Below are 26,720 nucleotides of genomic sequence, written 5' to 3'. Positions count from 1 at the left end.
TTCCCAAGACTCGTGCTTTTCTCAAAAATTAAAAACTACATAACGGAAAATACTCTTGAGAGAAAATTGATAGAAAACTCATTAGAAAAATCCACTAGACATGGATAAAATTAAAACATTTGAGATAAAATTAATAGATTAAATAAAAGTAGAAAATAACTAGCAATCGTCGGAATTCATCAATCGGTCCTCTGTCAATGTAAGATCGTAAGAACTCTATTAAAAAATTATAAATAAAAATTACTTTACTATTATAAAAAAAAATTAATATTTGTATAATTATAATATATTTTTAGTAGTATTTGTGACATTGGTTGAGAGTACAATGAAAAAAATAAAAAAATAAAAAAATAAAAATTTACAAAATGAAGATAAGTGATTTTACAAAAATACCCATGGAAAGTAGAAAATGACAGATGGAGGCATGGGAGGGGCAATCTCCACCGTGCAAGGCGGGCGGTTTTCATGAAATCAACGGTATCTCAAGTCAAATCACAACCAATCATACCTTCGAACTCGTACCTCGGGATTGACACCCATCCCTATCAATGATTGACGATTGATGATTGATGTTAGTTTTTTTAGTTTTTTTTTCACTTTTACACCCTCATAAATTTTCCATCTCTCTAATAAATCCTTTACTTTTAATTTTATTTTCAATAAATCTTTTAAAATACCATAATTTTAATAATAATACTTACTGTTTAAAATAGTAAAGTATATATGTATATATATAATAGTAAATTAGTAAAAAATATATAAATATATATATGGCTTTAAGTCATTTGCAAATATTTACAAATTACTATTCACAAAAATGTTTGTTTACCGTCATGAAATCATTATTTATTGGTTATTTTTTATATATATAATATACAAAATTACTATTTATAAATATTGCATATCATTATATAACATTATTTACTATTTATTTATGAATAATCGTAGCTGTTGGATGGTAATATAATTGTACTCTGAATGAATTCAAAGATCATATATATATATATATATATGAGGATTTATTATTTAGAGATGTCCCTAGTTTGACTTACCATTGAATTAATATCTAGCTACTACGATCCATTGATAAATATTATTAAAAAATTTTATATAGTGAAACATAGTAAATATATACAGTATCTATAAAAATAATAATCGTTAGATCAGCGTACAGTTAAATATCTCTGGTTAACAATCATTTTGAGAAACTATTTGGATGACTTAAACATGGTGTAAATCCGACGGTTGAGATGAAGAGCACGAATCTCAAAGAATGACGTGGAAGCCCAGAGTTTCAGTGGGGGATTGAGCGGTGTAGCACGAGCAGGGACGTGTATAACTTTTCGGCGGGAACCGTGGCGGGTCCCACGTGCCCAGTTAACGTTGACGGAAAGTTAACGGAATCAGATGCGCCGTCAAATGGACGTCAACGGGATATGCTTGAAATTTCGATTGGTTTTGACGGTCGTTTATTGACGGCGTTAGTTGTCAGTTAACGGCGAAAGTTGAGCGTGTGAAAAGCCGGTGGTTGGATAAAAAGGTCTCGCCGAAGGCTCGAGAGCAGTATATGCGCTTTTCGTTGCATCATTACTTAAATACCCCTGACTTTTTTGTTAATTACGAAAATGCCATTGTTGAGGAAAAATTAAAAGGAATTTAATTTGTTCAATTTGATATATATATATATATATTTTTCTAATTTGGGCTTTTATATATTTATTTTTTTCCCTTTTTTTTAATGAAAATTCAACGTTTTTGTTAAAAGTTACAATCTAATCACAAGATTCACAACAAAATAAAAAAGATAAGGGCAATCTTTTTAATATAATTAATCTCAAATTGTTATGTTTTTCGTATATATAATTTTTTTTTTAAATATAGACAAATCACGTCAAGGAGCATATATAAATGCATAGTTAACATCTCAGTAAGTCTGTCTTGAACTAAAGTTTGAACCCTCATTTTTAGCATAACATGAACATCCTATGTAGAGGACCCTATAATAATAGACTAAAAGTTCGTTGGCACTGGTTTATAAGATTTGTATGAGAATTTATTTAAGTTCACCAATTGACCTTCTAGTTTTTTTTTAATATAATTTACATTTGTATTATTAGAAAAAATATCTTTTAAAATTGGGGGGAAAATTTATATGTATATATGATAATTGATATAAGATTCGAGTTTGATTTTAATTTTTGTTAGAAGTGGAGATAAAAATTAATGGAAATATTTATAATTAACAACATGACTGTCCAATTATTTGAGTACTTCCTAATCTCAGTGGTGAAATATAAGAATTTTTCATTATAAAAAATATGATAAAAACACTATTGTAATCATCGAATGGATCGTGACGGTGAAATTTAAGAATTCTTCACCGAAAAGAGTATGATAAAAGAACCGTTCTAATCACGGAATGGATTGTGAGACTAAAGCTTATATGTCATAATAGTTAATATAGTCTTTATTTATGATTTGATGTATGTAAATTGATGTGCCTACTTGTGTCACATTAAAAATAAAGCTTATATTTCAATTTATGGACATTTACTATTTGTAAATGAGATATATAAATTATGAAATAATAATAATGATATTGTTGTTGTTGTTATTATTATTGTTAAACTAATGCACTCTTAAGTTTTGTATGATAATAACAATATATGTGCAACCATAGCTCTTTATGATGCAGTATTAAGATAATTAAAGATAAAGTTTTTTAATCTCCGCTAGAATACAATTATATAAAAGTAACACTTTAATATAAACAAGCAAAATAAAATAATAAATATATAGATATAAACATGAACATCTGTAAAAACTAATATTAATTAGTAAGCCAAATATAAATAATTATCAAAAAATTAATCATTCAGGAACAAATAAGCCATTTGAAAATGATAGTCCTAAATATTATATTTAGTCAATTTGTCATATTAGTAATAAGGATATGTGAATCATTAGATATCATAGCTTTTAAAAAAATAAAAAAATAAAATAAAAAAAATACTATTTTTAGTTGGTTTGTCATATTTACTATATGTTTTTATTTACAACTATTAATTATTATATTAATTATTAGATGGAGACAAATTGTTAAAAAAAAACTATTTTTATTTCATTAATCTCATCTTTTGTGAGTCATATATGAACAACAATTAGAGTTAAGAATTAATTTTTAAAGCAACAAATTAGCTAAAAACAATAACAAAACACAAAATTTATATGCTATTTAGTTTCAAATTATCATGTCTCCAAAAACTTGGCTTGATACAGATGACCAACTCTTTATTATTTAATATAATAAAAAATTATTTATAATTTCAATTTTCATATTTTTATTCATATTGAAGGCAATCATCTCATTAAGATCCTTTTAAAAATCAAATAAACAACAAAAGATATTTTTAAAAAATCAAACACTAGGGTCATACATGAACAATAGTTGCTGTTAAAAATTAATCTTTAGAGCAATAAATCAAATAACAAAACATAAATTATATATACGCTTCAAATTATCATGTCTCCAAAAACTTGGCTAGATACATATGGCGAGCTCTTTATTATTTAATATAATAAAAATTTATTTATAATTTTAATTTTTATATTTTTATTTATATTAAAGACAATCATCTTATTCAGATTCCCTCGAAAAAAATCAAATACAAAACGAAAGATTTTTTTAAAAGTTTAAGCACTTGTATTTCCGCCCAATTATAGTCGACAATGTAAGTCGAGAAATATATCGCTCTTTATTCGTATCTCTTTTTATAATTTAATGATAATAATAATAATTTTATAATGAGGATGAAAAATAATGGGAGTAAGGATTTTGATGATACCCATGATTGCCAAGGAGAATTAGGGCACATTGTTTGTAGTGGTGGGGTAAGTGATGAGGCTCAAAGGGTGGTAGGGTAGGATCCATTACACACCCATCATCAATCTTTCCCTTCATGGCTCCACTTTCTTGCCTGAATCCACACTCCAAAACACCTACCTTATTTAGCAATTTTACTTTTTTTATATAAATAGTGTAGACAATGCTCTAATTCTCAATCTTTTTCTCCTTTTTTCTTCTTGTTTTTTCAATTTTCATATTTATTTTATTCAATAAATTTAAATTGAAAAATAAATCATGTGTTTGTCAACATCTTTCTCAAATTTAAATAAATTCTACTGTAATTTTTTTAGAACAAAGCAAACAAATCATAGTCAGGGGCTTTTACAAGCTTTCTAAATATATATACCACGCATTCTCAGTACAGGGATTCGACCTCTCCTTTCTATTTCGTCAGCACACATAGGATTCTATGCCAATAGGCTATGAATGCAATTGATTATCATAATTTTTTTTAAAAAAAAACAGTATTTAAATATGAAAACAATATATACTTATTTTCTTTCTTGAATTTTCTCTAAATACCTTTATATATATATATTAAAATAACATTAAGCAATTACAGGTGAAAAATATAAAATGATGATATACATTGATAATAATATAGTCGAGGTGACACAGAATCAAAGGTGAGTTATATATAGTACATAAAATTAAATTGATTTGAATAAAAAAAATTATATTAAGTTTAAGAATATAACAAGCAAGAATAAGCCTATTATTCCTAACGTAAAAGAGCTATAAATTTAGATAGTTAAATATTTTGACAAATATCTTAATACTATTAAACAAGATTGGTTTAAATTGAGATAAGTGATGAGACATCTATAAAATCTAACAAGGGTGCATTTTTATCCAAACAAAAGTGAAAAAACATGGAATCAAATATTCCAAAAGAAGAACTTAAAAAGGGCCAATAATTATTCCAAGTAATGAAAGTAAAAAAAGAATCTTAAAATAAATCAAATAAAATATATCATCCATAACAAAAGTCCTCTTCTAAAACAAGTTAAAAAAATAATAAAAGAACTGCGGTAACATGATCCCGCAGTCAACGCTTACTAACGTGAGCCACTGTCCACGCTGGCATAGTTGAGTTAATGAGATGTAGCCACGTAGGTGGATCACGGTAGTGGTTTTTGTGAATAACTCAGTGGCGTTTTAGTAAATAAGGTGAAATCCAAGGGGTATTGTTATGGGGTTGGGAGTATAAATGGCGGGCGAGTGATGGCGTCTCTGAGTGTTCTCTTTGGTTTTGGTGCTTTGAAGAGACGAAAGTTGAGATTTTTAGAGGAAAAAATAGTGGAAAAGGGGGCGAGAGATCGATTGATGGTGCTGTGGAGGTCGGTGATGGTGTGTGGAAGGGTGGAGGTCTGAGGAGAGGAGGAGGAGTTGTGTTGTTTTTGGTGTTTTTTTGGGGATTTTTTGTGAGAATTTGGGTTTTTGTTGACGAGTTTTTGTGGAGATTCATGGGGTTGAGGTGAAGATAAGGTGAGGATTTTGATTGGATTGGAGTTGGGGGTTGAGTTTCGTGGTGATTTCTTGGGGTTTTGAGCTGGAGAGGAATCGGGGGTTAGGGTTCATTGGAGCGTAGTGGAGTTTTCTATTTGTGATTTGGAGATTAGGGTTGGGATTTTCTGGAGGAGTTGGAGCTTTTTCAGCTGCTCTAATGGCGAAGAGGAGAAGACGCGGTGGTTTAGCTGAAATCGAGCTCTAGATCGGTGTTAAATCCTTGAAGAAAGGTACGATAAAAAAATTCGATCTTTTGGTGCTTTTGCTTGGTGTGATTCAGTGATGTACGGCTCACCAGCGTCATCGAGAGATCTCAACCTCACGTTCCCCTCGGGATCCGAACTCCAGCGCCGCCAGATGGGTCCCGGCGGTCCTGGTGGTCTTCTCCGGTACCGGTCGGCGCCGAGCTCCCTTCTAGGTGAGGCCGTCGATGACTTTCTCCCAGCTGCCCGCCCTTCTAGCCCCGACTCCATGCTTGCTCGCTTCCTCTCCCCCGATCTCCATCACCAGGACAAGCCCCATCCCCAATCTCATCCCGCCGGGTCGATTCCAGCCTCCGGTCCGATGGAACACGCCGGCGGTGCTGACGTGGTGGTATCACAGCAGCAACAGCAACAACAACAGCAGCAGCAGCGGCAGCAACCGATGTACTATGGGTCTCATGGCGGCGTTGAGAACTGCTCCAATCTTGTGAGGCAGAGCAGCTCCCCTGCTGGTCTTTTCTCTCACTTGAACGTAGACAATGGTACTATTTTTCTTTCTTTAGTTTTGGGGACTGTTTTCATTGGCTGAAAAAGCTTCAATTTTGGAAATTTTTAGCTTCTAAACACAAGTGCATGAGATTTCTTTGGAGATTTTTTTTTTTTTTTAACTTTTTGGTTTGGAAAACTGGTTTTGTAGTGTTTTAATCTGTGACAAAGCAAAAAATTTCTCTGATTTTTTTTTTTTGGTGATTTTTGGTTGAGAACTCTTCTTTCTTTTATTTTTTTCTTTCTCTGGAATGGGAACTGATATCATTTGGGGTGAAAAGATTCAATCTTTGGATCAGTGCACAGTGCATGAGAATTGTTTGATTTTGTTTGAATCAGTAAATAAAAGAAAATAAAAAAAAATTTATCTGATTTTGTTGTGAATTTTTGGCTTTAGAACAAAATAACATAAACATTGGGAACTTTTTTCTCTCTCTCTCTCTCTCATCATTTTGGGAAATTTTTCAGTGGATTGAAATCAAGACATGGTCCTTCCTTTGAGTTTCTATTATTAGCTTCATAGCATAATCACTGTCTTTGTTTTGAGTTATCAATGCCTGAATTAGTCCAGTGATGGCTCATTGATTGTTCAATATCATTCCAACGAATTGTTCATTTTGGGAAAAAAATTTCTTTCAGTTTCTTGCATTCTGTTGCTGATTTGATTGATCCTGTTGCAGAAATAGAAATATACACACACACATATATATGTATATATATTTCTCATTCATTGGAATTATATAGAGTGTTCTGATGATATTTAGGTTATAATGTGATGAGGAGCATGGGAGAAGGAGGGTTACAGCAAAACAGATTGAATCATCAGATAAGTTTTTCGTCGAGGCAGGGTTCTATAATGTCGCAGATATCCGAGATGGGGAGTGAAAGCATGGGCGGAAGTAGCCCGGAGGAGAGTAATCTTGGAAGTGGCAATGGTGGTGGCCGATGTTATATCCCCGGGTATCCTGTTGGCACTTGGGATGATAACGCTATGCTTACCGACAACTTCTCTGGTCTCAAGAGAACCCGGGAAGCTGACGGGAAGATTATCGCTGGATTAAACCAATCAGAACCTCAGGTATTTCCTCTTAATGTTCTCTTTTCGCCATGTCTTGCTTGTGTATCTTGTTAAGAAATATAAGGAGACCATGAGTCATGGAGCGCGGAGAATACTCTTATATGGACTAGATTATTGCTCGTATGTCTAAAATGCGAGGCTTTGGTTTACGACAGAATGGAGGTCTTCGAAGTCATGTTTCTGGATTGACGCATCAATATAGTTTGCCAAAGACCTCGTCGGAGATGGCTGCTATGGAAAAGTTTCTCCAATTCCAAGACGCGGTACCATGTAAAATACGGGCTAAGCGAGGATGTGCCACTCATCCCCGGAGTATCGCCGAGAGGGTAAAAGACTTTGGTCTAACTTTTTGATAGCTTTTGCATGTACTCATACAATGAAGTTGTTTCAGGTGCGAAGAACTCGGATTAGCGAAAGGATGAGGAAATTGCAAGAACTCGTCCCTAACATGGACAAGGTAAAATTACATTCAATGCATGTTTAATTGTCCAAGCATCATTAACAATCTTCGAACACATTCCTCCGATGTTTTCAGCAAACAAACACTGCTGACATGTTAGATTTGGCGGTCGAATACATAAAAGATCTCCAGAAACAGGTCAAGGTAATGCCATGCAAACCAAACACCAAATCCTTGTTCTTTGTTTATTGTCGTATTCAGAGTCTAATTATTATCACAAACACTTGTCCTGTTTAGACGATATCAGAAAGCCGATCAAGCTGCACTTGTTCTGCTAGCAAGCAGAAAACCTATCCAAATCCATCAAATTGAAGAAGACAAGACGACGACGACGAAGAAGAAGAGGGATGATATCTTCGAGTACCGTATACACTTCCCGTCATAAGAAATGGGAGCTTTCTTATGCCCCATCTCAAGCACTCTAGTGAGCAAAGAAATGTATAGCATTGTGATAACTATTAGATATATATATATATATATATACCAACTTGTTGTATGTAGTTCTCTACCATGTATTACTAGTAACTAGTTAGAATTGTCTCACTGTGTTATTATTACTTGAGATGTTTAGGTCAGTGATGCAAACAAAACTCTCTTTCCTTTTTATTAATGAGAAAGGGAGATGAAATGTAGCTGTACTCAACTACACGAAGCGATCTCGGCCGTTCAATTTCGATCGGTCCGTGATCGATGACGACGACGACCGAAAGAGATAAATGGCAACTGGTCCCTGACTCTCAGCATCAAAACAAAAAGGCTAAGAAGAGTGGAAAGGTAGCTTTCAAGCTTTGCTATCTCTGAGGAAAAGAAATGAATGCAGGTAAAGGAAAGAAGAAAGATGAATTTTTTTGCCAAAAAAAAAAATTAAAAAAAAGAGTTGGATGCTATGGATTTGGTTTTGGTCCCTACATTGATGACTTTTGGAGGACCACAAAAGAGAAAAGAAAGGTGGAAAAGATGGACCTTTATTTCCATACATTTTAAGGACCCTCATGATCCATCCACAACTCCCCAAACCTACCCTTACCCTTATCTTTGGACCTCTTCTCATCACTGCACTGAATACGAGTAGGTTTTCTTAGACTATTTGGTATTATTATTGGTTGGAATGCTTCCCTTATCTCTTCCATTCATACCTATTTCTATTCCCTAAAATTTAAATGATATATCATCATCATCATAATAATAATAATACATCAAATACATATATATATATATATATACACAGAGGCACCTTCACTTTAGAGATGAGATTAAACTAGAGATTTTTACAAAGAAAAAGGTAGTTTTTTTTAATTATATATATACACAGAATTATTAATTTTTTGGGAGGGTTATTTATTTATTTAGACTCAGTTCCAGACCTATAGAAACAGGGGTAGTTTTGTCTTTTTACATTGTTTTTTTTCGTATTCGTGTACGTATGATCATTGATATTTTAAGACACAGCAATTATGACCCTTGTAATGTATATATACACAAAAAGCCAAAAATCATTTGGACTTCTAAAGGGTCATTAGATAAGAATTAAGTATAACCTCAGGGGTGTAAACGCAAAACTTTGAACATTGATAAGACTGTAAAGCAAATATAATATTTTTCTATGATATTTATTATTATTATTATTATTATTATAAAATAAAAGCCATCACTAAAATGGACACACAAACATGATACATGCACCTGCCATAAAACATCAAGAAAAATTGGCTTTTGGTTTCCTGCCTTTGAAGAGCAGGCATTCATTCAATAAAATAAATTCAATAGTCAGTAAAGTTATCCTTCTTTTGTCTCATACCTCCTTTTAAAAGACTATATTATAATTTCAAGTCAGCATTGTCAACTAATATTTAATAATTAATAATAATAATTCATTGCTATCAAGCATTCATATAGATTTGATCAACAAAATGTGACTAATCTTATTGATAGTTAAAAACATAGAAGTATAACAAGAAGTTGAAAGTGAAAAGGCAAAGAGTACCATAGATTGAGTGGGAGTTCAGCTTTTACTTTAGTGCATTCCAGTGAAGGTGGGAAGGTGCCAAATTGCGATCTTATCGAACATTGCAGAGCGAAAGATAAAATAAAAGTATCGTCTATTGAGCTTAATCGAGTCAGAGGCGTGCTTTCGAAGAACAATATGAGGTTTGTCGTGGCATCCAGGCGAGCATTCGGACTTTTTGAGCAATACCTGCATCAGAAAAGGATATGGCTCTGTAAGTGTGTAAGGAAAGCAATGGTTATGAAGTTCTAGTATGCAATAAGTGAAAAAGAAAGAATGTTCTTTAAAGGACAAAAAGCTATGGATGTTGCACAAGAGCAGAAAGCTGGGAATAAGTATCAACCAGGTAAAATGTTTGGCATCAGAGCACTGCAATGCTGATAGTGCTCACCACTTGAACATCTAAGAAGAGTATTTTCCACCAAGGTTTGGAATGTCAGATATGGTAAAGAAACATTATTGCAGTAATAGAAGGACCATCTTTGAGTGCTGCTTACTGAAACAAGGAGAGTGCAAACATGATTTCAGAACATCTACCTTTTCTCCAAAAGAAGATGGTTTCAAGTTTTGGACATGGTTTGCAAGCACCTTCTATGTTGGATACCATAACATTATTATCCTTGTTGAGTTTCAGGAATGTTTTAAGTGCAAGGCAACATAGATGGCCATGAGTTCTGTCCTTTTGCCTCATCTAGTTCGAAACGTACTCTTAAAAGCACGGAATCATTAATGTATACATATTCCTAGTCGATAAACCATCTCTATTAGATGGGGAATGTCACAAATGAAAAAAGGACAATGTAGTACTTGTTGCACTCTAGTGATATTTATAAAAGATATTTTTAACAAAAAATGGAGAACTTAAGATGCCTAAAAGGAAAAAAGATTAATCATTTGGTCAAGGGTATTGAAAGGTTTAGTAGACAATCTCATGTGTAAAAGGCAAGAAGATAAGAAGTGCTTCAAAGATCATTTGTTAGGATAAAATAATAATTACAAAAATAATTAATTTGCCCTCCTAGATTAGTGCCAGAATCTTGGAGAACTATTAGGTGAAAAGCATTGGGGGTAATCTGCAATCTGAAAAATTAAAAATAATTGTAACAGTAACTAAAGCATTTGCCATTATATGCTAGGTGACAATTACTAGGACTGACTACTGATCAATAGGAATTACAACTTGAAACCCAACCTTAAGATGCTAAAAGAGCTCAGGTTCCTTCTGTACCATTAGTTTGAAGAATGCCAACACAGTGTGATACCTTGATTTTATAATTCGGATGACTAGTTGGTATAGTACAATAGTGCCACATTAGAATAAAGTAAGAATAAAATACGACCAAGGGAAATATGACTTGCAATTGTCCATGCTCAAGTAGCTAAAGATGAGTTAGGATTTGTGCATCTCTCCTTTATTCTATCCTTTTTCCACTAGTTGTTTACACACTTCAAAGAGTCCATTACAGATCTGGAAATAATTTGGCAAGAATTTCCCAATGAATAAACATATTGAAATGCTGCACCTCTGATTTGGTCATTTGGCCAAAGGTCATCTCATGATTGTATCTAAGGTCTCCATTCCTTAAGAGTACCACTGAGAACTTTGTAACTTGTCAAGCCCAAAGGAATTCTTAATATTCTTGAAAGACTCAACCTTTATATTTCAATAGAAAGAGGCACAAATAAAACCTTGAGTAAATTGCATGCACATTGGAGATGATCAAATGGGCTAAAGGCTATCTTATGTCTAACTTGCAAAAATCCAGTTCAAGCTTTTGCCAACCCTCCTTCAATGTGGAATACTTCAAGCCCACAGTGGCTCAACAATATCAGGAGCTGAAATATACATAATCTTGCATCTTATTATAGTCATTCTCCTTAATCATTAAATAACATAATTTCCCAAAAATAATATTTATTTTATCTTAAGGGTGAATATCATGGATCCTACATATGAGGCAAATTGTTCAACCAATCTTCTGCCTGATAAAACCATATACCTATTAATAAAAGTTATTTGTCTTCAAGCATCAATCAACAACTAGAATAAGAAATCCCATGGAAGTGATACATGTTATTAGTAATATTCTAGAGCAGAAACCTCATAATTGCTGCAGTAGAAAATGAGATGATAGCAAAGAATCCCAAAGCAAAGTAAATGGAAGAATTGCATAATCATTAACAAGGGGGCAGTGCCTAAAACCATCTACTTATGAGCTCCTAGGATTTCACTCTCTACTTATTAACATGAAAGGCAAATTTCTTAGCCCAATTAAGTTACCTCACCAAAATAGCAAACTGAAATCTTAAAGTTAATCAAAACTAAAACAAAAGGATAATATCCACTCATTTAGCATAAATCACGCACATGAAAACCATCAACAGTACATTCAATGTGTTAAAACAATTTGATCCAAATCTGTTACCATCTCAAGCAATATATATATATATATATATACAACATATTTTCCCCAAAACAAAAATATACAACCAAGTTAATAACATTTGCACGTCAAGTATAAATGGTCAACCTCCTCAATCAAACTTCCATCATCTTTACAAAGTTCAAATGAGCAATTTATGACAACTTTACAACAACAAATCAGGGGAAATCACAATATGCACATCAGCAACAAGAAATCTAATTTCAAAGCATTCTTCACTTCAAAGCCATCCCCAAATAAAGATTCAATTTTTACAAAACAAACAAGCACATAAGAAACTACATTTTGTATTATGTTCATTACAAAGCACTTAAATTAAACAAAAACCATAAATTTTCTCACATAACTCGTAAACAGATAAGCAAAATCCATGACATGAACCACATAATTACCATAAAAACGAAATCATGAACTACAAATGCATTAAAACAAATGGGGAAATAATGGAAACTTACCAAACTAACAGAATTCAGAAGCAAAACCCCAGACCCAGGCCTCAATGATTGAAATAGATCGCCATTTGGATGTTCTTCTCAACAAATCCACAGCTCTCGTAGTACCCTCTGAGCTCCGGCGTGCAATCCAGGATCACCTTATAGCACCCATTGGCTCTCGCGTGTTCAACAAGGTACTTCACTATCTTTTGCCCCAATCTCCGCCCGCGCGCTGCTGCATCGACAACGACGTCCTCGATGTGGCCGACACTGGAGCAACCCCGGATGAACTTTTTCTCAATGAAGACGGATCCGGTGGCAACAATGCGGGAAGTGGCAGGGTCCTCGACGACGGCGATGAGGTGATCGGCGCCGAGGGCGTTGATCTCCGCGAGACGGGCCTGGAAAGCGTCGTCCGGGACGGGGGGCAAGGGAGAAAGCTGAGAGAGAAGAGCGAAGAAGCCCTTTGGCATTGTCAGACGGCTCAAGGCGGCGGATCGGAAGAGGATCATCGACGGCGATGGCCGTGGAGGCGGCGGCGGCGGCGGCGGCGGCGGCGGAGGAATCGGATGCCATCCTTTGGGCGCGCGCTCTGCGAGAGAGAGAGAGAGAGCCCACGAGAAAACCCGATCCGAAATGTCGTGGTTTGGATGTGAGATAAGAATCCGATATGCTATCGGATCCGGGTTTGGATGCGGATCCGAACAAACTCCTTGTAGACTTTTATTAATATTTATATTTTATTTATATAGTAAAAACTAAGATAAAAAGCTTGAAATAAGTTTTATCTATGCAATATGTATATGTATATATTAAACTTACCATAAGCTAAGATAAAAACCTTAAATAATTGAGAAGAAACATAAACTTTAAATAATTAAGTAAAAATGCTAAAAAGAAATTATTTAAATTGAGACCCATGTAATGTTTTACCTTTGGCTAACCCAATTTTAACGGACCTTACTTTTATTAACACGAGCTGTTGAATTTGATTTTCATTAGCACTATAGTTTAATTAAAAAATTTAACAAAAAACACCATACCCACAGGTGGGAATCAATATAGATTTTTACTGTTTATTCCCTCAGTTCCTTTTTATCTGTCATAAACCCATATCTTTTTTATCTGTCATTTTTAAACATCAAGAAACATTTATTATTTTTTTTTCCTAAAATTACTCTAACACTCAATTTCAATTCTTTTCTTATTAAATTATGTGAAATAACCAACTATCTTAGTATGTGAGATTCGGTTATTCATGACAGATAAAAAGAAACAGAGAGAGTACTTTACTGTTTATCAACCTATCTGTATGTTCTTTGTGTCTCTATTTTTTTAAATCCAGGGACATTTATTTTTATATCTCTCATCTCTTCTATCTCTTTACCTTTTGTAAATCTGGGGATGTTTTACGAACATCCCAGAGTACATATTCTATATATATATATATATATATATATATATTTATGTCAAAGTTCAATAATAATATGCACACACAAATTTCCCAAAACTAATTAACAGCTAATAAGCTAACAAATAATTAGTCTTAAAATCAAGGTCATAAATGTCTAATTACATTTTTAAATAAAAATAAACCAAAGGTTGACTAGTCAAACAAAAGAACACTCCACCTCAGAATGCTCATCGGAATGGCCACCGGAGGCTCCGTTCCCGTCACGGCAGCTATCGCCGGCCGCCGCATCGCATTCACGACGCCGACGAGCTACGCACCTCGCCTCTCCGGCCTCCTCGAGATCGCCGGCGCCGAATGCTTCGCTATTCCCACCGTCGCCGTTGGAGCAACACCTCGGACGCTTGCCGCCATCTCTCCCTTCTTCCTTCCCGGAACCCTAGATCCTTTCACTGCCCTTGCCTTCACCTCTCGCGCTGGCATATCGGCTGCCGCCGCAGCGATCTGCTCACTGGCTGAAGCCACTCCGCCTCTCTCCGACCTCGGAGATCCACTAACAGTCGCTGCCCTCGGTCGTGACGCGGAGCTTCTTCACGATAACGGGCTGCTTTCCAAGCTGTGTCGAAACCCTAGCAGAATAAGGGTTTTGGTCCCAGAGATCGCTTCCCCTTCAGGTCTCGTGGAGGCTCTCGGCGATGGGATTGGAAGGAGAGTCCTGTGTCCGGTGCCGGACGTCGTTGATCTGGAGGAACCTCCGGTGGTGCCAGATTTCATCAGGGATTTGGAATCACGGAATTGGGTGGCAATTAGGGTTCCTGCATACGAGACGAGGTGGGCGGGGCCGCGGTGTGTGGAGGCATTGGTGAGATTGGATGGAAAATTGGACGCGATAGTGTTCACGAGCTCGGCGGAGGTTGAAGGGTTGCTCAAAGGGTTGGAAGAGTTCGGGTGGGAATGGGGGAGGGTGAGGACGCGATGGCCGGAGATGGTGGTGGCGGCTCACGGGCCTGTGACGGCGAGAGGGGCGGAGAGGTTAGGGATCACGGTGGACGTCGTGAACTCCAAGTTCAGCAGCTTTGATGGGATTTTGGAAGCCTTAACTTCGAGATGGAGTGATGAAAGCTCTGAAAGCTGACAGCTTTGACTTCGGTACTGCCTCAAAACTTCAAACTCTCTTTTTGGTTATTGATTTAGGAATTCTATGCTGTATTTTGCTTGATCATTGGATACTTAATTGCTATCTATCTTGATAATGGTGATACTTGTTCTTGTTGTTTGTGGAGAATGAACTAGCATCAAGCTTGTGAATTTTGCTTTCAGACTTGATTTAATTCAGAATCCTTGATCCTTGAACTTAATATGTGTTTCTTATTTTGCATTGATGTGTTGAAGTTCTTCTGAGATTTGCAGTCTTAGATTTGTGATTTAGGACACAGTAACTTGATGTTGCTTATCAAAAGCACAAACTGTGTATATGAATAAACAGGGCCTCTGCTGAATTAGAAATAGCTAAATAAACAGTAATAGTTCTACAGTTTGTTCCGCTTATAATCAACATGCCACATTGAAGTTATTCATGAGGTGTCTGAAGCTTATGCAGTTTGAGACCTGGTTGTTGTATATGGCTTTATATTTAATTTGTTCATATTAGACCAACGACTAATTGTTTTATTGGTTGTCAGATTCTTGTTAGAACCCTTCAAGTGGTGAGAGTTCGAATTACCGGTGAGGGTGTATTTCTGGAAGTGTGAATAGTAATTATGTGCGGGCGGTTCCAATGTCCATATGTGTGCAGACTCCATTCTCACTTGCTCCACCTGAGGTTTGTGCACGTCTTTACCTTTCTTAACCGCCTAGCCTCTAAAAATTAAAAAAATTTCTTCGCATTAGAAAGTTGCTTAATTATAAGAAGCTTTACCATATAAGTGTCAATACATATGCTGTTTGAAATTGTATCTTTCTCGCAATGACCCTTTTTCTCAAAACTCAAAGGTAACCATTGCGGATCTGTCAAATTTTGATTTTGGAAAATCTATTTTTCCATTTCATAGCATTTTTTTAACCAAGATGAGCAGTTAAACCGTTAAAAAAAGTAGGGGCGTGCACAAGTCTCGGGGGAGCAAGTAAAGAGTAGGGGCTTGCGCACATGTGGGCACTGGGACTACCATCGCACAGTCACTACTCACATTCTCAAAAATGTGCCCTCATCCGAAAATCGAACTCTCACCACTTGTGAAGAGTTTTAATAGGGACCTAAATACCAATAGACCACTTGATCATTGGTTTCCATTTCACAACATTTGTTGAACCACTTGTTCTTTGTGAAACCTCTACGAAAGTGTTGAATTTACCTCAGCTCTCAACTGTGGGCATTCAAAGGATACTAGATTCATCTAGCAGTAATTACATATTGTTCTATCATGTGGTTTTGCTAGTTCATGAAACCTGAAATTTGGGCACGTTGGTCAATAGAATTCAGGCCTCTTTTAACTTGTTCATTACACTAAGCAACCCTTTTTTTGGGCCTTTCTTTTGTTTGTGAAGTTGCCGAATTCTTAAAGCGTGAACTTTAATTTGCTGTAACCATTAAGGTTTCTAAATTCTGTCCTTTTTGTAGGTACAACTGGATCTGCAAACACATGGATAACATTTCTGGCATGTTAAGGCAAGACATATGTTAGTGGTGCCTCTACTTTGTGTCTTCTTGTCTAGTTAAACAACTTATTGAAGTATTAGAAACCTTTGCTTCTTACTTTTTCTCTACAAGCTGACAGTTCCAATCAGAATCCTATAACTAACCAAAGGGGTCTTCTAAGTCCAATCCAGTAACCACTCTCCAACAACCTGCATGCTTTTTCCTGCTTGAATGAGTCAACTCTTACAGTGAATTCAACTTGATCACCCCTTGTGTAAATGTAAATACCAAAGAATCTGAGAAATATGTGGCTATGGCATTGACAGGGAGTGAAGGTGAAGTCTGTCTCCAGTGGCCTACCATGCTGTCCCAGCTTCATTATTTGCTTTGTCAGAGACCAAAAGAAAGAGATTGCTTTTATAATCAGCCAGCGGCAAACCTGGCCAATTCTCACCCCCGTACAACAACAGCCACGTCCATGAGCAGGTATACAAGCAAGGACTTTTGGGGCTGTGGCTGCAAGGCCGTCTGCTTGGTTATTCCTTGCCCTTGCAACTTGACATACCTGGTACTATGACAAGATAAGGTAGATCTATACATGCTTCATATATATTCATCGATGTCATCTCATTGCATATTATACGGTCCATGTATCCCCAGTAGTCATGGTCTATCGCTTGTCAACTGCCATGCCAATTGTACCAAAGAATAGATAGGATTTGATGTTTATGCTCCTAAAATTATCATGCCATTGGTTCCTTTTTTTTCAAAAAGTGAAATGGGGCTTAACCGTAGAAAGATAGTAACCATACGAGTGGTACTGGTGACACCGAGGACATGAAGTAGTTATATGCCTTGACCAATGATTTTTTTTATCGTTAAAGCTGAATTCTTCACCATGATTTTTTTTTACAGGTGGAGCTGTAAATATTCAAGAAAGAATCACAAGATCAATTATAATTAGAAAAGAAGGATGTGGTTTAGTTTAATTGGATGAGTTCTTGCACTGTTTTTCCACAGAGATATTTATCAGCAGCAAAGTAAATAAATAAATAAAACCATTTTTACAGTTACATGGGAGGGTTTTATTGAGACCAAAATTTCTGGGCCGCAGAAAAAACGGGAGGTAGTGCATGGCGCGAAATCGATCACGTTGCCTCGTGACCATGACAGCACCCAAAACCCCCTGTCACCAACATCCACCCTTCCGTGTGTGCTGACTGTGGATAAACCAATGGTGGATGTTGATGGGTCGGAACAGTGGGTCTTCAAATGGGGGGATGTTATCTTGTAGCCAAACCAATTAGAGAGAGTCTTTAGTGCAGAGCTCTCTCACCCAATTCCCAGTCTTTCTTATCCACCTTCTCCAGTCTCCTCAAATGACTGACTGACGAAGACTTCATCCTTAATGATCTTCAACACCTGTTTCACCAGGTACTCTTATGATTTTTTTATGTTTGTCACGATTCTTTTGTTTGTTGTTCAACTTTGATTACTAGCACAATTCAGTGTTTATGTTGTTGTTGTTTGTGTGTGTGTTGTGTCTTTATTAATGTTTTACTTTGAAAATTGGATTTCTTTGATTAAAGAAATTGATTTATAATTGAGATGCAGGATAAATGAATGAAACAATGGGCAAGAGAAATGTTGGTTAACTAAGAATTTTACTTTGGTTGTGATTGTAGGCAGTGTAATTTCAGAACAAGCTCTAATGGAAAAATAATGGAGAGACCATAGCATGTGTGATTGTTTTTTGACTAGTTCCTACTTACACAGATTAGAATTGCTCAAGGATGATGATGTCAAACTCATCAAACTCACCTTTTCAAGAGGTTGAAGGAGAGTCACAAGCAGCAATGGTGGATAATGAGGAATTGGAGAAATGGATGGCATTTCCAACTAAGAATCAGGATGAAACTCGAAACTATAGTGAGATAAATGAGCAGATGAGTGACTCTGGCAGCAAACAATTTCCTGGAATTTTGCCTGAGACAAATGTCGTTGAAAGAGTAGCAGAATGGGGACTAGTCGTAAAGTCAGAGGACGGCAATCTGAACAACCTGTCTCTTGCGTTGAGATCATCATCGGAAGGACGCAAGACATCCAGGGAGAAAAGTTCAGAAATTAAAAGCGGAGTTGATGAGTCTAGCCGCCCTGTGGATACAAGCTTCCCAAGAGTCTCTCAAGAACTCAAAGGATGCCTTGTCGAACCTGCAGCAGACATTTGTCGTATCAGATGCAACCAGGCCAGATTGCCCCATAGTCTATGCCAGCGCCGGGTTTTTCAGCATGACAGGTTATGCGACGGAGGAAGTCATTGGGAAAAACTGGTGACAACCGTATCTTGTAGATGAACCTCTACTAAAAACTTTTTTTGTTGAAATTGTTGGTCTTGCTGGCTTGTTATTGTCCATGATTAATTCTTTGGTTGTGCAGTCGATTTCTCCAAGGGCCGGAAACGGATAAGGAGGAGGTTGCTAAAATAAGAGAAGCTGTCAAAAATGGAAAAAGCTACTGTGGGAGGCTCTTGAACTACAAAAAGAATGGAACGCCATTTTGGAACCTTCTCACTATAACACCGATAAGAGATGACAGCAGCAAGGTTATAAAGTACATCGGGTAGGTGGTTCACCATTTTTTGAGTGGTGAAATTTCGGTAATACTTTCTAATGAGAGTAGTATATTGCTGTTCTCTGTCTCTTAGAATGTCTGAATTTCATGCCATTTGATTTCAGAATGCAGGTTGAAGTCAGCAAATTTACAGAGGGGTACAAATGATAAAACATTAAGGCCAAATGCTTTACCTGTGTCTTTGATCCGATATGATGGTAAGAACTTCACTGGCACTGGCTGCTAAATTTGCCGTCAGTTTTTACTGGCAAGAATAAAGCCACTCAATGGTTTTTTATTTGTACAAGATCGACAGAAGGAAAAAGCTTTATCGTCTATTACAGAGGTTGTCCAAACTATGAAGCATCCTCGTTCTCAGTCTCTTCCTGGAGATCTTGAGATGGCTGCCCACCTCGAGGAACATGAAAAATTTGTCGTTGATTCTCCTTTGCATAAATTTTCAGATCTCAAAGATCTTAAATCTCCGGCAAGACAGTCTCCTCTCTTGGATGCCAAGAGTGACTTACTGAGAAGAAGCGGCAGGAAATCAGCGCGGTCTTCATTAATGGGGTGAGTTCTTTTAAGTAGCACATATTCAAGATGTCCAATAAACATACATGCAAACCATGACTTTCAAAAAGTGTGTACTGCTAGATTAAAAGCTCTCTGAAAAGCAGCACGTTCCTATTGTTTTCCAGGTTTATTGTGAGAAAACAAAGTTCTGTAGAAATTCGTGAATCTGCAATTGAGCCAGAGATGTTGATGACCAAAGAAATAGAGCGCGTAGAAAGCTTCGATCGTGCAGGTAGAGAAAAGGACATTCGCCAAGGAATTGATTTAGCAACAACCTTGGAGCGCATTGAAAAGAATTTTGTGATAACAGATCCAAGGCTTCCAGATAATCCAATTGTGAGATCAGCTCCTGAGCAAACAGAATTTTGCATTTTTGATACTTTTTTGGTCTATTCATGCATAAATATAAAGCATGTAGAAATTTTTGCTTCTTATGATGCTAAATACTAAATCCTTGTTGTTGCATAATTTTTGGCAGATATTTGCATCTGATAGCTTTCTTGAGCTGACAGAGTACACTAGGGAAGAAATTCTTGGAAGGAACTGCCGGTAAAGAAACTCACTGTGCATCTCATTCGTTAGTTTTATCACATAAAAACTCTTATTTAATATGACTGTCCAAAACAAATGAAATGTTTATACATGCTTTGATTTCCAACTTTCTTCCCAAGATGAATTTTGGAAACAACAAACATTAGATTAAGTACATGCATGATGATCATACAATGCACAATGACACTATAATTAAGAGACGAAACTATAGGTAAAGAGGATTGTTTTTGTTTCCCAATTTAATGATCATGCTTCAGTATAATTAAGACAGTTTTAAATTCCAAACTTTATCTAGGTTCAAATGGTAAGCCCGATTATTATTATTATTATTATTATTATTATTATTATTATTATTATTATTATTATTATTATTATTATTATCAATCTTTTTAAAATATAACTTCTAGTAAAAGCTAAAGTCCAATCCCCATGATGATCACAGGTTTCTTCAAGGTCCTGACACAGATCCAGCAACTGTCGCAAAGATAAGAGATGCTATTAGAGAACAGAGGGAAATTACAGTGCAGTTAATAAACTACACTAAAAGTGGTAAGCTTTTGTGCCTTAGATTCAAAAATAGTTGACTCTCTAGCAGGTAGATTACCGCAGCATTAAGGGAAGAACAAATACTCTTACATGGAGAAGTACCCAAACATGCAATTCTAATCCAAGAATTAATACTCGAGTTCAGTAAAAACTGAAATATTTAGTAGATTGATTGATTATAAACCTTTAAACCAAAGTATTTATAGATCCAGAATAAGGGTAAAATAATAATGAAAAAAGGATAATGACAAGGTAGATAAAATTTTAAAAAAAAAACTTTAAAAGTTTAAATTTGAAGACCTGAAATTACCAAAAATCTCTTTTCAACACATGTTGTCATGCTTCGAATGAGATTTTGTGTTTTATCTTCATTGACTAATGAAGTTCTTCTACCTGTGTCAATTTACTTTAGGGAAAAAATTTTGGAATCTGTTCCACTTGCAACCCATGCGTGACCAGACGGTAGGCAAAAATATTCTAACTTTGCATGAAGGCTTTGCTATAACTGTAGAAATTCCTGAAGTTACACTGCTTTTTGTATATGCTAGGGTGAACTTCAATACTTTATTGGTGTGCAACTAGACGGCAGTGACCATGTTGAACCACTTCGAAATCGCCTCTCGGAGACGACAGAGATGAAGAGTGCTAAAGTGGTAAGCAGCATCTCTATCGACTGTTTCCTATTTTTCATTTGCCATCAGTTCATTATCGTATGTTTTCGAAACATGTTATGAAATAGCAGTTTCAAAGGGTTGTTCTTACTAACATATAGCTTGTCTAAATACCATATGGCCTTTATTTTCTAGGCAAATTAATAATATACCACTACTTGCCTGTGCATTACTAGTTCATAGGCTAAGTTCTTTGATTGGGTAATGCTATTGTTCATCATAATTCTTGATGAATAAGACACCATCCATAACAAGTCCAATGGAAACCAAAATTTGATAGCCTTCTACTCATGCAACCCACAGTGAAGAGCAAAGCAACTGTTTTGGTGGCTCTCTGTAGCCAACAAGCTGATTTTTTAATAGCATCTGTTTTCTACTTATTTTGACAGCATATTTCCTGTTGTTGTACTGTAACAAACAATTAAGACAATGATCCCCGTGAAAGTGATTGATTCTTGTGTACCATATGCCCATATAACTCTACTTGTACATAATTAAAATTCCTGTGAGCATAAAGAGTAGATTTACAGTAGATGACATTTTGATTTCTCCAGGTCAAAGCCACAGCTGAGAATGTTGATGAGGCTGTCCGGGAGTTACCTGATGCCAACTCGGTAAGGTATATATTTTGCACTATTTACTAAAAACGATAAGATCAACGGAAAAAATTTCAGCGTTTGATATCTTATTTACTTGTAGAGCCAAATTCTTCTATAGAAGCTATGTTCCCATATTTCTCTGGCTGCCCACATTAATCACAATGCTTGATCATTTTCAGAGACCAGAAGATCTGTGGGCAGTCCATTCCAGGCCTGTTTTCCCAAAGCCCCACAAGCGGAGTAGTTCTTGTTGGATAGCAATCCAGAAGGTTAGTGTTTGCGTGTGCATGCACACACACACATGATGAATGTGGTTTCTGCTAAAATTTACCTCTAATTTTTTTCAGCTTGCATAAAATAAATCTTGTTCATCCATATTACTAGTTCTTCCTGCTTGATATCATTTCAAGCTACAATTGTTGCCAGTTAATTTGGCAGGAGAGATCTAGTGTTCTGCAGTGAGCATAGTAGATATATGAACTGTTGTGCTATAGGATTGTAATTTACATACAGATACTTTCTCCAAACTCAGCCTCAGCATTTTATGCATTTGTGCTTTGCTCCATCAATCCTAAGTTCATTTTCTTCATTCTAGATAATGGAAAGTGGCGAGCAGATTGGTTTAAAGCATTTTAAACCAATTAAACCTTTGGGTTGTGGAGATACTGGCAGGTATTGTTACCATCAAAGACTAAACTCATCCAAGTAATTCTACAATTTGTTGACGCATTAATTATATTATTGTAATCTCATCCAAGTTCCCCAAAGAAAACATTTGCTGAAAGCATGGTTTCAAACTACTTCAAGAGCATCATAAGCAATCTAAAGAAGATGTTTTATCCCTATCTTTTACCCTTTAGTCCAGCGAGTTCTAGAAAGACACATTAAATTCTTCTCAATAAACCATCTAGGATGAACTGGCAACAGCTTATGAAAGTGCTTTACCGTATCATTATAGAAAGTTAAAGTCTGATAAACTTGTAAAACCTCTGGGGAAACAAGGAATGCTCCTGAAAGCAGTTAGTTGTCTGCACAATAGTAATTTTGTTCAAGTAACCAATAGTCCCACATTGGCCAATTTGGTAAATATGAATCTAAATATGAGTTTAGTCTCTCATCTTATTAGCTCAAGCTTTTGGATTAAATTAGATCAAATGATATGTTTGATTCACATCTAGCATGTCATATCAAAGCTTATTTCATTTGTAATGTTGACTAATTAAAATAATTTAGTGCATATCAAGGGTTATATCAAAGTAAATAAGACTGGGACTCTCATCCTATTAACTTAAGCTTTTGTATTGAATTAGACCCCCAAATAACATGTTTAGTTGCATTTATCAAATTTTAATTTCAGTTATTCTGTGCAGTGTACATCTTGTGGAACTACAAGGTACCGGTGAGCTATTTGCGATGAAAGCGATGGACAAATCTGTCATGTTGAACCGAAACAAGGTCTGTGAAAACAGCTTCACATGTGTCATATATCATTCAATATAAACTGATCAATTTCTTCTCAAATGTCTACGTTCTCAAAGCTGCATATTTATACTTGTTCTGGCTATAGCAGCCAAGGACTAAGTGAACAGCCACTTTTTATTTGTCTGACATATGCATGATTCCATTAGCATTCTGAAACAATCTATGAAACAGGCTAAAATACAGCCTATCCACAACAAAATAGAATATTTTGGTAAAAATAAGCATTTTGTTGAATTTCAGAGAAGAACAAGGTATTTCTTCAATATAGGGTTAAACATCATATATCAAAGTTCCTGCAAAATAAATATATTCACCTATTCCCTGAATTACTAAGATGTATCTGCTGAGGAGCCAGAAGGCGCCTTGTGAGTATTGTCTTTTAATATAAGTGAATAATCAACGAAGCAGACTGTGGCTTTCACTCGAGTTGGAGTTACTTGGCCTTAAAAAGATGTGGAGTTTAGATTAAAATGCTAAGAGGAATGGCATTGTACTAATTGAAGGGTTCACAATGACAGAGTTCTACTTTATTTTTTGCCTTACAGGTGCATAGGGCATGTGTAGAACGGGAAATATACTCCCTGTTAGACCATCCATTTCTTCCAACATTGTACACTTCATTTAAGGTATGAGATTCAGCAAAAGAATGTTTTGTGTCCTTTGCATATGTGGGTGAAATGAGTTAGTTTTTAGTTTATATCACTGTTGTATCTCTTCCAACAATGATATATTGATTCTGCTCTATTTCATAGACCTCGACACACGTTTGTTTGATAACTGACTTTTGCCCTGGGGGGGAGCTGTTTGCTTTGCTTGACAAGCAACCCCTGAAGATTTTCAAAGAGGACTCTGCAAGGTATATTGTCAAAGTACCATTCATTGTTCATTTTGAGTGCATAGATAAAACTCAATCTTTCTTTTTCAATGTACCCGTTGGATGGTTTAAATTTTGTATGATGTATCAACCAATCAATGCCTTATTTGAAATAAAGCAATATTTCTATTGAGATTCCACCTTGTTGTGTGATTAAAATATTTGTTTCTCTTATCTAACTTAATAGAAAATCCATCTATATTGTTCTCCATACAAAATCTAACCTCAAGACTGTTAAAAAAATTCCAGGTTTTATGCTGCTGAAGTTGTAATTGGTCTGGAATATCTCCACTGTCTGGGTACTCTTGTAACTCAATTACTATTTGGGTTGATTGCATCAAAAAACAAAGGATCAAGTAAAGTACAAAGGCGAAGAAACAAGTTTGCTGAACAATGATTTATTTTTTTATTAGGAATAATTTACCGAGACCTGAAGCCAGAGAATATATTACTACAGAAGGATGGCCATTTGGTTCTCACTGATTTCGATCTATCATTTCTAACATCCAGCAAACCTCAGGTATGCTATTGTTTTCTCCTTGGGAAGTTCTTTCATGATATCCCCTTCAAACAATTCTCCCTCTATAAAGGCCAAATACAGATAATGAAGCTAAATCCTCTAAGATTTTTTTGTTCAAAAGGGTTGTGATGAGGTGCAAAGCAACCATACATTCTCATTCAGGAGTATTGAAATAGTTCATATGTTGCAGGTGATAAAGGAAACTATAGAAACAAAGAAGCGAAGGTCCAAGCATCAGCAACCTCCAACCCTTGTTGCAGAACCAAGCACACAGTCAAATTCGTTCGTAGGAACCGAAGAGTACATTGCTCCCGTATGATCATTACTTGAGTTGTTGTTTAATCAAAATTATGCTTCTTTTATTTACTATCATTCTTTTGTACATTCAATGCAGGAAATCATAACAGGAGCAGGCCACAGCAGTGCTATTGACTGGTGGGCACTAGGTGAGCATGTGTTGGTCGAAAGAGAGATTTTTTATTTTTATTTTTTTCTAACATGTAATTGTTATTTACTTCTTGTTGTAACATGCAGGAATCTTGCTCTATGAAATGCTATATGGTCGAACACCATTTCGAGGGAAGAACAGGCAAAGAACATTTGGCAACATCTTGCACAAAGACCTCACCTTTCCTAGTAGCATTCCAGTAAAGAAACATATACTCTCCTAAAGTTTCATTTCCGTTACTATTTGCTTCATAAAATTCTCTCAAGAAAACACATCACAACGTTTTGAATCAACAATGCACAATATACACCGAAACTCAATACTATCTTCTCAGTTAATTATGCATTGGTTTGGCAGGTCAGCCTTACAGCCAGGCAGTTAATCCATTCACTGCTGCAAAGAGATCCTGCTAATCGTCTGGGATCAAACACTGGTGCCAATGAAATCAAACAACACCCATTTTTCCGTGATATCAACTGGCCCCTTATCCGTTGCATGGTTAGTATTTCTTTTCCAAACTTCGTATTTCATATTATATTCTTCTTCGACAACAAGTAACAATAATTTCAATTTCACGCAGACACCTCCTGAACTAGATACTCCTCTTCAGTTAATCGGAAGTGAACCAGATCCAAGGGTCATGGAACTTCAGTGGAACAATGAGCAAATGATCACTGACAGTCTAGAAAACTTTTAAGGTAATAAATACTCTTGAGCATGAGACTGATCAATCGATATCATCCCTTAAGAGATAGTCACAAACTTCAAACTTGACGCACTTATTTGTCGTCTTATGGTTTATACAGATAGCTTAATGGTTATAGGATTCTGCGTATCCTTCCTTGTTTTGTCGAGTTCTGCACAAGTTTGACGTTCTATCTAGACAAACTTAAGGGATCGAGGATCAATCTATGGTGTCGGATTTCTCACGAGCTGTATGAAAACAAGAAGCACAATAGAAGAAAACAGAACATCATCTTGAGATTTCAAATAAAAACCCACATCCTATAAAGAGACATCGAGTTCGAGCAAAACTTACATCACTGTAAGAATATGACATGTGTAATAAGAGAATGTATTACTTACAATAAGATCTCTCTATTGTAAAGCTTAATGTCAATGGTTCTGATACCCGTTTTCATAAATAAATAATTCTCTGAAGTATGAGTATGGTGTTAATTCCGCAAAATGTCCTCAAAGCATGTCCTAATTG

At 35.8% G+C, this 26,720-nt stretch overlaps 4 protein-coding genes across 5 annotated transcripts; 3 read left to right on the top strand and 1 right to left on the bottom strand.

Annotated features, from left to right (window-relative positions):
• Nucleotides 1-5,142: 5,142 nt before the first annotated feature.
• Nucleotides 5,143-8,339, top strand: LOC120254273 (transcription factor bHLH130-like). 2 transcript variants are annotated; one of them, XM_039262409.1, is made up of 7 exons: nt 5,143-5,646; nt 5,715-6,161; nt 6,930-7,243; nt 7,399-7,569; nt 7,635-7,700; nt 7,779-7,847; nt 7,941-8,339. In XM_039262409.1, the coding sequence occupies exons 2-7, from the start codon at nt 5,774-5,776 to the stop codon at nt 8,013-8,015; spliced, it is 1,083 nt and encodes a 360-aa protein (XP_039118343.1). In that variant the 5' UTR covers nt 5,143-5,646; nt 5,715-5,773; the 3' UTR covers nt 8,016-8,339. The 2 variants fall into 2 exon arrangements, with proteins under 2 accessions (XP_039118343.1, XP_039118336.1); XM_039262402.1 differs by having other exon boundaries at nt 5,143-6,161.
• A 1,261-nt stretch (nt 8,340-9,600) lies between these two features.
• Nucleotides 9,601-13,200, bottom strand: LOC120283469 (glucosamine 6-phosphate N-acetyltransferase 1). Its single transcript, XM_039290166.1, is given in 3 exon segments — nt 9,601-9,897; nt 12,608-13,053; nt 13,055-13,200. Coding segments are annotated over 2 exon segments (513 nt in total). The 5' UTR covers nt 13,163-13,200; the 3' UTR covers nt 9,601-9,897; nt 12,608-12,648.
• Nucleotides 13,201-14,090: 890 nt separating this feature from the next.
• Nucleotides 14,091-15,921, top strand: LOC120282493. The gene is made up of 2 exons (XM_039289318.1): nt 14,091-15,146; nt 15,680-15,921. The coding sequence occupies exon 1, from the start codon at nt 14,224-14,226 to the stop codon at nt 15,130-15,132; it is 909 nt and encodes a 302-aa protein (XP_039145252.1). The 5' UTR covers nt 14,091-14,223; the 3' UTR covers nt 15,133-15,146; nt 15,680-15,921.
• A 1,065-nt stretch (nt 15,922-16,986) lies between these two features.
• On the top strand, nt 16,987-26,671 carry LOC120282482 (phototropin-2-like). The gene is given in 27 exon segments (XM_039289309.1): nt 16,987-17,218; nt 17,548-18,066; nt 18,409-18,824; nt 18,826-18,962; nt 19,069-19,251; nt 19,368-19,398; nt 19,400-19,460; nt 19,551-19,812; nt 19,941-20,151; nt 20,294-20,364; nt 20,810-20,916; nt 21,326-21,375; nt 21,462-21,566; nt 22,139-22,198; nt 22,363-22,452; nt 22,779-22,855; nt 23,554-23,638; nt 24,211-24,291; nt 24,418-24,521; nt 24,789-24,838; nt 24,953-25,059; nt 25,250-25,372; nt 25,454-25,505; nt 25,594-25,706; nt 25,865-26,005; nt 26,088-26,205; nt 26,314-26,671. Coding segments are annotated over 24 exon segments (2,817 nt in total). The 5' UTR covers nt 16,987-17,218; nt 17,548-18,066; nt 18,409-18,425; the 3' UTR covers nt 26,205; nt 26,314-26,671.
• The last annotated feature ends 49 nt before the right edge of the window (nt 26,672-26,720 follow it).

This window comes from Dioscorea cayenensis, chromosome 3 (assembly GCF_009730915.1).
Source record: "Dioscorea cayenensis subsp. rotundata cultivar TDr96_F1 chromosome 3, TDr96_F1_v2_PseudoChromosome.rev07_lg8_w22 25.fasta, whole genome shotgun sequence".
In the NCBI taxonomy this organism is placed as follows: domain Eukaryota; kingdom Viridiplantae; phylum Streptophyta; class Magnoliopsida; order Dioscoreales; family Dioscoreaceae; genus Dioscorea; species Dioscorea cayenensis.
The sequence above is the reverse complement of the archived record's forward strand: the minus strand, read 5'-3'. Positions and strand labels throughout refer to the sequence as shown.